Here is a 12,845-nt window from a genome sequence, read left to right as displayed (position 1 = left end):
GGTCTCGAGGGAGGGGCACGGCAGGGTCTCGCGGGCGGGGGCTCAGCGGGGTCTCGCGGGCAGGCGCACAGCGGGGTCTCGAGGGAGGGGCACAGCGGGGTCTCGAGGGAGGGGCACAGCGGGGTCTCGAGGGAGGGGCACAGCGGGGTCTCGAGGGAGGGGCACAGCGGGGTCTCGAGGGAGGGGCACAGCGGGGTCTCGAGGGAGGGGCACAGCGGGGTCTCGAGGGAGGGGCACAGCGGGGTCTCAAGGGAGGGGCACAGTGGGGTCTCGCCGGGAGGGGCACAGCGGGGTCTCGAGGGAGGGGCACAGCGGGGTCTCGAGGGAGGGGCACAGCGGGGTCTCGAGGGAGGGGCACAGCGGGGTCTCGAGGGAGGGGCACAGCGGGGTCTCGAGGGAGGGGCACAGCGGGCGGGGGCTCAGCGGGGTCTCGCCGGGAGGGCACAGCGGGGTCTCGCGGGGAGGGCACAGCGGGGTCTCGAGGGAGGGGCACAGCGGGGTCTCGAGGGAGGGGCACGGCAGGGTCTCGCGGGCGGGGGCTCAGCGGGGTCTCGAGGGAGGGGCACAGCGGGGTCTCGAGGGAGGGGCACAGCGGGGTCTCGAGGGAGGGGCACAGCGGGGTCTCGAGGGAGGGGCACAGCGGGGTCTCGAGGGAGGGGCACAGCGGGGTCTCGAGGGAGGGGCACAGCGGGGTCTCGCCGGGAGGGGCACAGCGGGGTCTCGAGGGAGGGGCACAGCGGGGTCTCGAGGGAGGGGCACAGCGGGGTCTCGAGGGAGGGGCACAGCGGGGTCTCGAGGGAGGGGCATGGCAGGGTATCACGGAGAGGGGCACAGCAATGACGGGTGCACACAGCAAGGCCTCATGGGCACAGACACAGCAATGACTGGTGGGCACAGCATAGCAAGGACCTATGGAGAGGAATACAGCAAGAACAAGACAGTGGCATCACGGGAGAGGCTCGTGACAGAGCAGGGCATGAGGGAAGCGCCACAGATATCTGTGGGACCCTGCACTGAGAAAGGTCTCAGGGAACACGGAGGGGAATATAAGCGAGGGTTGGCCACACTGCACAAGCAGCTGCACTACACGAAAAGCTAAAAAAAAAAAGTGGTAAAGTAAATTACTGAGGCCATGAAGATCCGCTCCAGTCTTCTGTGCGCTTCATCCCCTGGTGCCAACAGGGAACCAGAGCTGGCGGCCTGCAGGTCAAAGCATTATTAGTGTCAGTAAATGTACAAGAAAGTATAGCGCTAACGGCATTAACAAAGACCAGGGCCAAGGAGCATTAAAAGCGTTCTATATTTCTTATTCATCGACGGAAAGGCATCCATGGACATTAGATCAGTAGAGCCATCAACATTACAGGAAGAAAGGGTACATGGAACTATACCGGGAGAGTCCACGGACAGGATACATGGACATCGCGTGAAGAGAAGTTCCTTTCGACATCATAGAGAGTTTATGATTGTTATATCAGCAAAGAATCCACAGGCATTATATCGGGACACCATCAATGAACATTATATGCTAAATCAGACAATGAATACTATATAGTAGCTCCAGTTTTACATAGTGCTTAGAAACGGCAGAAGTGCAGTATGATGCACTATTTGAAAACAATCTATTGTTAACACTGTTGATGTTCCTGTTCCTCCCAAAATAACATTATGAGATGCCCCGTGAACTCATGGAGACAGGTTCCTCCCAGTAGAAGGTCCTGGACGTTCTACCAGGACTGTCCTCTGCGGCACACGTGCAGGGGTGCAATGGATAGTAAACATTTGCATTAGATCAGGAGAGGGACAATGGGCTTTATACCAAGAAAGTTCCTATGGAGGGTGTACCAGAGGAGAATCTAGGAACATAGTACGGGAAGAAAGTCCATGGAGCCTATAAAAAGGTTTAATAGGATTTAGTACGCTACCTATTACAGAACAGTTCTATTAGGGTAGGGGAGTGCCTATTGTCTGTGCTGGAACCAGCAGCGGAGAGAGTCCGTGGAGGTTATATCAGACTAGAGTACAAGAACAGTGCACGGTACAAAGTATATGACACTATGCAGGTTTTACTTCATTAAAATCAAGATCTATAGCAGAGGATTCCTCGTAGGAGTACATTGAGGGATGCCATACCAGGAGAGTTCATGGATGTTACATTGGGGAAGAGTCCAAGGAGGGTACTGAGCAGAATGTGCATGAGTAACACGCCACATCATATTATGAGAGTCCAAGGACGAGATAAGGGTTCTAGGGTATATCCAGTGAAGGCCCATGTGCGTTATATTGGAACAGGGGGCTGGACACCATACTAGATGAGCGGCCATCAGGACAGGGACCATGGACACCGAACCCGCAGACAGTATATAGAACTGTGACGCAGCCTGTGGACCGCAGTACAAACCAGAGCGCACAGGTCCCAAGCACATAGAATGTAAAAGCGTTTACTATAAAGACTATTTCCAATGAGAAGCAGGGCTTCCTAATGGAAGAACGTGATTCCTCAAGGTGAGTTACGCAGACACCTACGTGGGACAGTCCACCGTCTGAAACAGAGGCCAAACATTTCCATGAGTGGAACTGGTGTGCAGTGAAACTCATTAACAACAAAGAAACTGTTCCTCTGTGAACTAAACTCATAGAAACAGAAGTGCAACTCTACGGCTTTTAACCCCTTCTGCGCTCATGACGAGCTGAGCTCGTCATGAGTTGTGCCGCTCGCACGCTGATGACTAGCTCAGCTCGTCATGTAATGCGGCATTTTGAAAAAAGCCGCGCAGCGCAAAAATAGCGGCCGCACGCATGCGGTTAAAGACACCCGTGGTCACGATGCATTATAGCACTGCTCGGCTATGAGTAGCTGGGAGGCGCTATAATGCGTGATGTCGCATTTCAGTGTGGTGATGCTGACTACCACACTGAAATGTGTTATACTAACGCCTGATGCGTGATACTTTGCAGGGCTGACACCGTCTTCACTAAAGACCTGGGCCTAGATGTAGGTAATAGCAAATTACCGAATGGTAAATACCGAATTTTACCGATTCGGTGTTTACTAATCGGTAATTGCTATGTAGGTAAAAAATTAGGTAAAAATACCGAATCGGTAAGATTCGGTAATTACCGATTCGGTAATTACCGAATCAGTATTTGCCATTGATTCCTGTGGGCCTTGAAGCCCATAGGATTCAATAGCAAATACCGATTCGGTAATTACCGAATCGGTAAAATCCCGGTTTTACAAGGGGGACAGGGTGTCACTTTGACACCCTGTTGCACCCCTGTTTCCGGCTTGTGTGCCATGTGACACACAGACATGCCCTTAGGGTATGTCTGTGTGCCACATGGCACAGGTGTACATGCACAGATGTGCATGTACACAGGAATTCGTTATTTACCATGTAATAGTATTACATGGTAAATAACGAATCGGTAATGGCCTGTGGCACTGTTTTCAGTGCCACCTACATCTGTATTTACCGAATCGGTAAATATACCGATTCTGTAAATTAAGCCTACCTACATGTCAAATCCTAAATACCGGTCGGTAACGGCCGAAATCGGTCGTTACCGACCGGTATTTGGGCTCCTACATCTGGCCCTTGATCCCTGATCAAGGCCTACCCAGTGAGCAGGCCCGCGACCCACACGGAGAATGCCAATAAAGGCGGCGCCACTCCCATCTGTGAGACCACTGTTCCAAGAAGGTGGTGTGTGCTTACAAGGAACTGGAGTGCAAACCAAAACCCATACACCACTATTTCTGAAAGGGTTCATTATTCGCCAATAAAATTCATTCCTAATGTAAAATTCGCCTGTCCATTGCTTGTAATAGCGGGAACAGTCCTGGATGTTGGTGCCATGAGGTCACCATGGGAGTGACGTCACAGAGGTCACAGCTCCCGGTCAAGCACGTGGCACGTGTCCTTGGAAGCGCTGCCTCCCAATGAGTGAAGCAGCACTGACTTCCAGTGAGAGCGACCCTACCCCTCCTCAGAGAGCGGGATTAGGAGGATCGCACTGATCCTGTTAAAAACACAAGAAGAACAGGCCGCTGCCTGCTTTTCAATCTCTTGCCTCGCTAATCCTTGCATCTATGACCCCTTCAGTGCTTAAGCTGTAAACACAGAAAGAGCTTTAAAGATTGCATTTTTGATTTCCATACTCAGAAGCGCGGCCCCCCATGGCAAAGCGTAAATAAGCTCTTATTTCATAGTCAATATCGCCACCTAGAGGCCTATCAGAATCATCACCAAAGAATCCAGCTCTTTTTCTGCATATTTATTCCAGGGTGCCAGGGCGGGTCCTGTTTCCCATGCTGTTTTCTGTGCACTCACTGAATCGAGAGAAAAAGCAAAGGGGTTGGCAGGGGCGTAGATTGGTCAGCAAGATTGCTGGGGGCTTCACATTTTCCGACAATCGGGCTGGCATATAATGTTTAGATAGATTATACGACTAGCAGGCTGCATGAGAGGCCTAAGGGGCAGAGGAATGCGGATTGGTAGGAGTTTCAAGAGAGGAAATGCAACATTTTGTAAAGGACCATTATTTTTGAGTACTTTCTAAACAGAGAGGGAGAAAGTGTGGCGTGTTTTTGTCTGTGTTTATGTAAAAATTCCTGGTGGACTCTGACAGACGTCTCACCATACCCGAATAAAAGCCCCTGGACCCAACTATTTGTTAGAACATTTAATTAATTGGGGGAGTAATACCCCAAACACCCCCTCACCCGAAGCAATGCCCCTTGAGGTGGGTGGCAGTGGAGGGCTGTCTTCCTGAAAGCAGACAGTAACGCCACAGAGAAACTGAACTGCTCTACAGAAAATTAAGGGGTCCCTAGAAAACGAATATTGGAAACCAAATCAACATATTCTAGATAGACAATATGCTCTTTGTCCAGCTGAACAGAGTTTATTTGAACAATATAAGTAGTAACAAAATTATCATCAAGGGGGCACAGCCTGTGAACCACAGAAACAAGACAAAACAGCAATAGGGAAGAGAGGATTCAGGCAAAAGGAGAGAAGGTCTGTTTTCTAGTAATAAGTAGACAGACTTGATTGTGTGTAAGTACCATTGCGCAATACATTCAGAATATTTGAAGCCATATGGTTCATTAGTTTAGACGTTTCGATCCCTTAACTCGGATATATGGGATCATCTCCAGGACAGTGGGTATAAAGCATGCCTGTCTTGAATAGATGAAGTTCCGGGAGGGCGGGATACTGCACTTCGGATGGAGGGTGCAGATGGGGTCCAGCGAGATCAGCGGGTCCTTTCAGAAGGGTGAGAGTATTGTCCCAGAAGCAATTGCCGGTAGTGAAGATTGCTGAAAGTTTATTTAAATAGACAGCAGGCCGTCGCTGATAGCGGAATACGTCAAGTTCGAGTGAATACTCATGGCGGTGGCCGGTCGGCACTTCGCTGAGGTGATCTCAGCGAAGCACCGACCTGCCACCGCCACGAGTATTCACTCGAACTTGCCGTATCCCACTATCAGTGACGGTCTGCTGTCTATTTAAATAAACTTTCAGCAATCTTCACTACCGGCAATTGCTTCTGAGACAATACTCCCACCCTTCTGAAAGGACCCGCTGATCTCGCTGGACCAAATCTGCCCCCTCCATTTGAAGTGCAGTATCCCGACCTCCCGGAACGTCATGTATTCAAGACAGGCATGCTTTATACCAACTGTCCTGAAGATGATCCCATATATCTGAGCTAAGGGATCGAAACGTCGACACTAATGTACCATATGGCTTCAAATATTCTGAATGTATTGCGCTATGGTACTTACACACAATCAAGTCTGTCTACTGATTACTAGAAAACAGACCTTCTCTCCTTTTGCCTGAATCCTCTCTTCCCTATTGCTGTTTTGTCTTGTTTCTGTGGGTCACAGGCTGTGCCCCCTTGATAATAATTTTGTTACTACTGATATTGTTCAAATAAACTCTGTCCGGCTGGACAAAGAGCATTGTCTATCTAGCATATGTTGATTTGGTTTCCAATATTCGTTTTCTAGGGACCCGTCTTTAGTAACAATTACGTACCCAAAGTCCCTAGTGTATTGCCTTTGGGTTTCCATTGTCTCTTTTAAAAATCAACAGAAGATTAAGACACTCAATAAGGTTACATTTTGGAGGGCTTGTCACCTGTCTTTCACAGAAACGTAACATGCATTCAGTAAGGATTAAACCATTTCGAAATACCACCTTCAACAGCAGCAAGTATGTGTCACACAAATTCACAATCTATTAAAACAGAAGACATCAATATGCTAAACACAAAGCATTGGCTATTGGTTTTGTAAATAATGGTTCAAATTGATTTCACAATCTTCTCTGCCATGGAGCTCAGGCAGAATGGTCTTTAACTGTCCATCCATACTGGAGTCTCACGGTAAAACGCTACATTCGCCATATTCCCCAGTCTGTAGTAGTAACTCAGTCTCCAGCAAGCATTAGACAATATTGGCAGTGGCAACACAGCATGTCTAAAGAACCATGGGTATGGGCCCAAATCGCAACATATCCTAATCCCACCTTAGCAGTAAGATCTCACACCCCATATCCCAAAATTTAGCAGCGCACACCTACATGGATCGCGATTCTGAGGCCTGCGCCTTGAACAGATGAGACCCCCCGCCCTTCCTCACACACACAGTTAGTTGGAAACACACCTGTTTTTGGGGTTCAGCGTCAGTCTCCTCAATAACAAGAAGTGCTGCTGGGTTCTTCATGGCAGTGTTGTCAGGAGCACTGCTCTCCTTCACAGGGTCCAGAGTGGGAAAAGTGAGCAGATGAGAACAATGTCCTTCCACAAACCTCTCCTGGACTAACAGTTTAAAAATCCATGCAAAGAAACGGTTTTAAGAGTCCAGGCAGACTTAGGCTCACTCATAGCCAAACATGCAGGTTACGGGGAGCACACTGCTGTCGTTGTTGCTCAGGAGCGGCATTCTAAAGCAATGCCACTTTTTAGGCCTTCCCTCCCAAAAACACAACAATTTTAGAAGAGACCTAGGGGCTACTTTCATCTTATAGTTGGGTTTAAATTGGAGAAATCACAAAAAAATAATTATTAAAATAGTGTTGCTTATTAAAAACTGCTTATGCCGTATTTGGCAAGTTCTGCATGACACTGGGGAAAATCCGTTGTGAGTGCAAAAACATTGGGCCGAAGCACATACCTGGTTATACCTTTCCGTCAAAAGAGCAAGGTCAGAATGGAGAAATGATTTTAGATTGTTTTAAATAGATAAAGTATCTCAAGAGGCCAAACAGCTGCAGACAGATCAGGAGGTAGGGGCAGAAATCATTATAGAGCCACGACAGTCTTTCATTCTTCTGAATTAAGACGAGGTGATGGTAGAGTTCAATTATCATAACTCATATTAGAGCTCCACTGAAAACAAATGAGTGGCAATGCCCATAATGGCTGGTGCAGACCTTGTGCTCCAACCTTCCAATGTTTCTCTTTCCGCTTCTCCCTTTTTATTTTAGAACAGTCTACACCCAGTGCATTAATGTTGTCATTTCTACCTCTGGCTATAACTGTTGCTAAAGGCCCGAGCTACATAACTCGGGTCCAGGGCCTTAACCCACTGTTACTGCCCTCGGCACCTGGCTATATTTCTTAAATATTTAATTGCCTTTGATCCTTCTTACATGCCGTCAGAATTTTACAGCTGACATATTTTCCCCATGCTCTAGAAATCAGAGCCTCCCTAGTCTTTATGCACACATTCCATCCACCAATCTGTGTACTAACTCTGGTTCCATTCTTGTTGGACGGCATGTCAACATACTACAACGCAAGTGGAGATACTGAAGAAGACAAAATCACACAGCGCCACTATGAAAACATACAGAAGAGCCATCAGAACCACAAAAAGACAGTACTACTACACACATAACTGAAGCAGACTGCCGTTCCAATGTGCTCGACAAGATTATAGCAGAATTCTACAATCCAGAATGCCTAAACACAGAAATACCAAAATCGCAAGTCTTCTGTAACAAAATATCCATGGAATTGATCTAAAAAATTAGAAAGTTCGAAAATTGCCTAAAGGAAAACACCAACAACTCCACCCCAGCACATTACCCAACCAACACAAAAAGAGACAAAAGCAATCTTCCACCACTACATACTTTCATTACCCTCTCAGAAATAAGCAAAACACACAAGATGATGGACAGAATGTTGCACATTGGCAAAATATTCACCCCCAGTCACAGATCTGGGTTTAATCCATCGTTATTTTGCTCACCACGCCACCCCAGTTCAGACATGTCCATATGTAAATCAGTCTTGACCCTGTGCCTCATGGGAACAGTCCAGCCCGAACTGCCAAGCCATGTCTTCCCTGGACCGGAATCAAACATCCTAGGGCCGGTTTCTGACTATCAGCCGTCATCAGCCAGGATAGCTTGACTCCAGTGGCGTAGTGAGGACGGGACCCATGTCTGGGCATACCCTTCCCACATAGGGCGAACAGCAAAACACACAAGATGATGGATGGAATGTTGCACATTGGCTAAACATTCACCCCCGAGTGGGACGGGTATGCTCAGACCTGAGTCCTGTGCTCTCCACACCACTGGAATCAAGCTATCCTGGCTAATGAGGGCTGCAAGCCTGAAACCGGTCCTAGGATGCTTGTTTCCAGTCCAGGGAGGACCTGGCTTGGCAGTTCGGGCTGGACTGTTTCTATGGGGTGCAGGGTCAAGACTGATTTGCATGTGGCTGAGTTCAAACTGGAATGGCATGGTGAGCAAAAAAACGATGGATTTAGGCCCAGATCTCTGTACTGGGGTGAATGTATGACATTGTTCTGCATTCTGTCCATCAACTGTTGTTTTTGCACCTCTCATAAATAAGTTTCCTCCATGTTATCATTGCAAGAAGACCATCAGGATCACCAGGAGACCCACCACTTCCAAAAATCTTTAAAGCTATCCTTTGAACATTCTGTGCAGGGGATGCTTACTCAACATGCCCCTGGAACTGGGTCCATTTCCACTGATCTGAAAACCTCCTACATTGTATCTTGCCTCAACAAAAGAAAAGCTTCAATCCATCAGCCCCAGCAACCACTCCACTAGTTATTATAGTTAGAAGGTAATGTTCCACGCACTCTGCATTTTCCACAGAGCTTTCCAATGAAAGGGAGCACTAGTATGTGCAGGTTAAATTGAAACAATACAAACAAAACAGTCACTGCTGTCCTGGCCCCCGCCACAAATCTTTATACCAACGTACCATAAGATACTAGAGTCGCTGCTTTCTCAGTACATGTTGCCAAGCTCTGGAATGTGCTACCAGCCAAGATATGAAGCATCCAGGAGCATATACACTTCAGAAGATAGTTGAAAACATGGTTATTTTTGAAATAACTACATCATCCACCAGCCTGGGATAGAACCCGAAAGATAATCGCACCTTAGAATTCAAACAACACGCCTGTAGATGTGGATAAGTCGGCAGCACACTACTTTTTATATACAGGCAAGCTATGAAGGGCTGACCTATGGTTAGCCGGGGTATTATACAGTAATGTCAATTCATATACAACCCTTCTGGCCACACTAATACCATAACACTCAGTGGTCAGCAGCCAGCTAAGCGGAATCCTCTTACACTCACATGAGACATATCTGCTAAGGGACTCGTCCTTCACCCAGTGCTGAACCAACCAATAAACCAGGCATCACCAACTGAACAGGCATGGATTAACTGCCCAGACCTGCCACATACGGAAACAACTCTAGACTGCTTCTTTACTTCTCACAACAACAATCAGATATGGGATGATAGCAACAACGCCCCTCCCAGCAGATCTCCTCGCTATTTCTGTCTCCAAGGAAGCCTGCTCAGGACCAACAACGTGAAACAAAATATTCCAAATTGGACAACCCAGTGCAGTAACCAGCCAAGTGGACTATGATCATAAGAAATAGCATAAAGGGACGTGCAGGGCCGCTCAAAGCTGCCAGGTTACTGAAAAATGTAACATGAGCGTGTCTCTGTCACACCTCTTCAGCCACCACACAGCTGAGCGCTGCGTCCCAGAACACAAGACCCACAACCTCGGTGGTCATCATACATTTCATGGAAACACTTCCAACATGGGAACAAAAACAAAGAAAACACCCTTCCAACCACACAGGGTGCAGCTTGCTGCCCATATAGGCAAGCGCTTCAGTGCCCCACACAGTGACAGCAAGCGCTATACAAATGCTGCAATCCAATGCATGTCCCACAGTGTGTTCCTTCAATGATCCCCACCCCCTGCTGCTTCCCAAACAGGCTCTCGCTCACACGCTTCCCAGCAGCAGCCCGTGCCAGGGGTTTGTAGCCTCTTCAGTCAATCCTGCCTTTGTTCCTCCAGTGGTCAAACTGCAACATGCCCGGGTCTGGCGCGCCTTGAACCCTGCGACGCCGCAGACGTCCCGGTGAAGGTGAACTGGGCATCGACCCATTGTTGGCATCGGAGCGCCACTCCGGTCCGTGAGCAGAGTGGGGGCAGGGCCGAAAGAACCACTGTTTGATGCTGCTGCTCTGAAGAGAAAAGGTGTATGGATGCCTTAATGATGCACGCTGGGCCTGCCTTGTGTGCATTCCGTGTATTTGATGCCAGCACGGGGAAACGGAGTTAAGAGTGATTTAAACCAAGGTCATGACCTTACGAGCGGCACACTTCAGCTTTTTCCACTCTGACCCAATTATCTTTCGGGTTCTATTCCCGTGTGTGTTCATTCGCTCTTGGCTTCTCTGTGGCCCCTGCCATTAACGATGGCCGGAGGGGGGTTTAGTGACACAATCCCCTGCCTACGGGCTGGGATGTTAAGAAATCTTACCCTAATACGCCCTCATTTCGAGCCGCCTGATGTTATTGGCTGATGTGTGCCACCCACATTTCTCACCCGGGCCAGCAACTTTGAGATGGGAGGTTTTCCTCACTGTGCCATAACGCAGAGCAGCCAGTTGCCCCTTTGACATAGTAGCGGCTCGATGACTCTGGGATCGACCATGTGGTCTCACACCTGTGGACTTTCCTTCTTCCCTTGCCGCTGTCTGCTCTTCTGGGCAATTTCTGCCTTTTTCTTTCCCAACTCTCATCGGAATCTGACAACTGGCAGTAAATATAACATTGTAGGGAGTCTTGTGGAGCCTTAAAGCAAATCTGTGGTTTCCTCTTAGCTTGAGGCTGGCAGCTTTTAGCTGACAGAACACAACATGCATTTCACCTTCTCTGTAGCCAATCAGCAGCTTGGTTACTGTGGGGCACAAAATACGTTCCCTGACCGGAACAAGGTGGCCTACAAACCAAAAGGGTTCTAAGCCTGCAACCAGTGCCCACAGAAGTCCTTGCCATTTAAGCTTCTAGGTTGTGGATATATTCCTACCACTCCACACATGCTGCCACCTATAGGCATTTTACCATAAAAACTCCTGCAGGAGCCGTAGACCTATCTTTGGTAACATCGCAGATTGCCTACAAAGCACCAGATACCCCAAGATGACACGCAGCCAAGGCGGGCCCCACTGCTCGCTCTATAAAACCACAACCGTAAAAGGAACATGCAGGAGAGGGCTACTTGAAAAATGAATACAGTGGATCAGATCTACATGTTATTCGGATCATTTCTCACAGTTTTAGCTTTTTGTTTTAATTTAACTTGCTGTGGTCTTGAAGTTCACCCAACGAAATTCCCTGTCCCTCATCCACCCGCCAAAGATGCCTTTTTTGAAGCAACAAGCATGGAAAGTGCCTGGCTGCTTATACTTTAGAATATAGCCGTGTCTTGTTTTCTGGTGTGAGTCGGCCTTCCATTAAGAACTACTGAGCCTCACCAAATCAGATGTGATGGCGCCATCAAACAATGCATCAACAGTCAACCAATGCAGTCTGTATGTGTGTTGGTGCAGACACACACTCGCACACAGTTCACTGCAGGTGTTATTTACTGAGGCAACTCTTGATTGGGTGACCCTCATTCAATCAAGCACAGGCAGCTCAGGCATGCTCTCCAAGAAGAATGAGTGTCATCAGGAATCACTCTCCATGGTGGAAGCAAGTCATAGCACAATCCTAGGACAGGTCTCTGCTCTTAACACAGACTAACAGGCAGGGGAGAGAGGGTGAATTTTGTGGCTGTAAAAGTTACACCTTTCTAAATGTATAGTGCATATGAAATACATTAATCAGGCCATCAATGTTGGAGACCCACGCCCCTTCCTGGCTCTTGTAGTCTTGTTCTCATTAGGATAGCGCTGCGTCCTCAGTGGTTGAGATTTGTAAACTTTCCGTGTTAGAAAGGAACCTCGTTTCCAAGTCAGGGCTTTGGAGAAGACTGAAAAATAAAAATAAATGCCCCTAGACTCACAGGTCAAGTAACCTTATGTTACTCAACTTACAAGGTTTCTAATTCCACCTTGTTTCCTCAATGTAGGAATACATATATATTTTTGATGTAGGTATTTTAATTTGTCAAAACTACTGTCTACATAATTATTACCATCTATGTAGTGCAGTAGTGCCAGAACAGAGTAAATCAGATGCCTGGGAGAGTATTTTGAAAGGTGACTGATCTTGTCCGAACTCTATCGCCCTTTCAGATGCAAGCCTGGCATAAGAATGAGACCACTCAGCCCAACTGGGACGTGATCCTGACTGGTCATTGGCCATGCCCAGCACCAATCCCTTTGGTCCAATCTAACACCACACATGCACATCCACCATGTAGTTGACCCTGACCCAACCTCCAGGCCGTTCATTGGTGATCTCAGCACGCGCCAGGCTGGGGATCAGAGATTCTAGCCTCTTTAGAGGTAATGCT

At 48.0% G+C, this 12,845-nt stretch overlaps 1 protein-coding gene across 16 annotated transcripts in view; it reads right to left on the bottom strand.

Annotated features, from left to right (window-relative positions):
* Nucleotides 1–12,845, bottom strand: part of MYO18A (myosin XVIIIA) — an 864,705-nt gene that overhangs the window by 485,849 nt on the left and 366,011 nt on the right. For 2 of the 16 annotated variants that reach the window (XM_078680060.1, XM_078680064.1), the window contains exons 5-6: nucleotides 6,680–6,766; nucleotides 1,126–1,200 (exon numbers count right to left, since the gene is read on the bottom strand). The exons of 13 other annotated variants lie outside the window; for them this stretch is intronic. In XM_078680060.1, coding sequence (XP_078536186.1) covers nucleotides 1,126–1,200; nucleotides 6,680–6,766 — 162 coding nt within the window. The remainder of the gene's footprint in view (nucleotides 1–1,125; nucleotides 1,201–6,679; nucleotides 6,767–12,845) is intronic. One more of the 16 variants, XM_078680065.1, reaches the window with a different exon arrangement.

Source organism: Lissotriton helveticus, chromosome 3_1 (assembly GCF_964261635.1).
Source record: "Lissotriton helveticus chromosome 3_1, aLisHel1.1, whole genome shotgun sequence".
In the NCBI taxonomy this organism is placed as follows: domain Eukaryota; kingdom Metazoa; phylum Chordata; class Amphibia; order Caudata; family Salamandridae; genus Lissotriton; species Lissotriton helveticus.
Note: the sequence above shows the minus strand (reverse complement) of the source record. Positions and strands in the feature narration are given on the sequence as shown.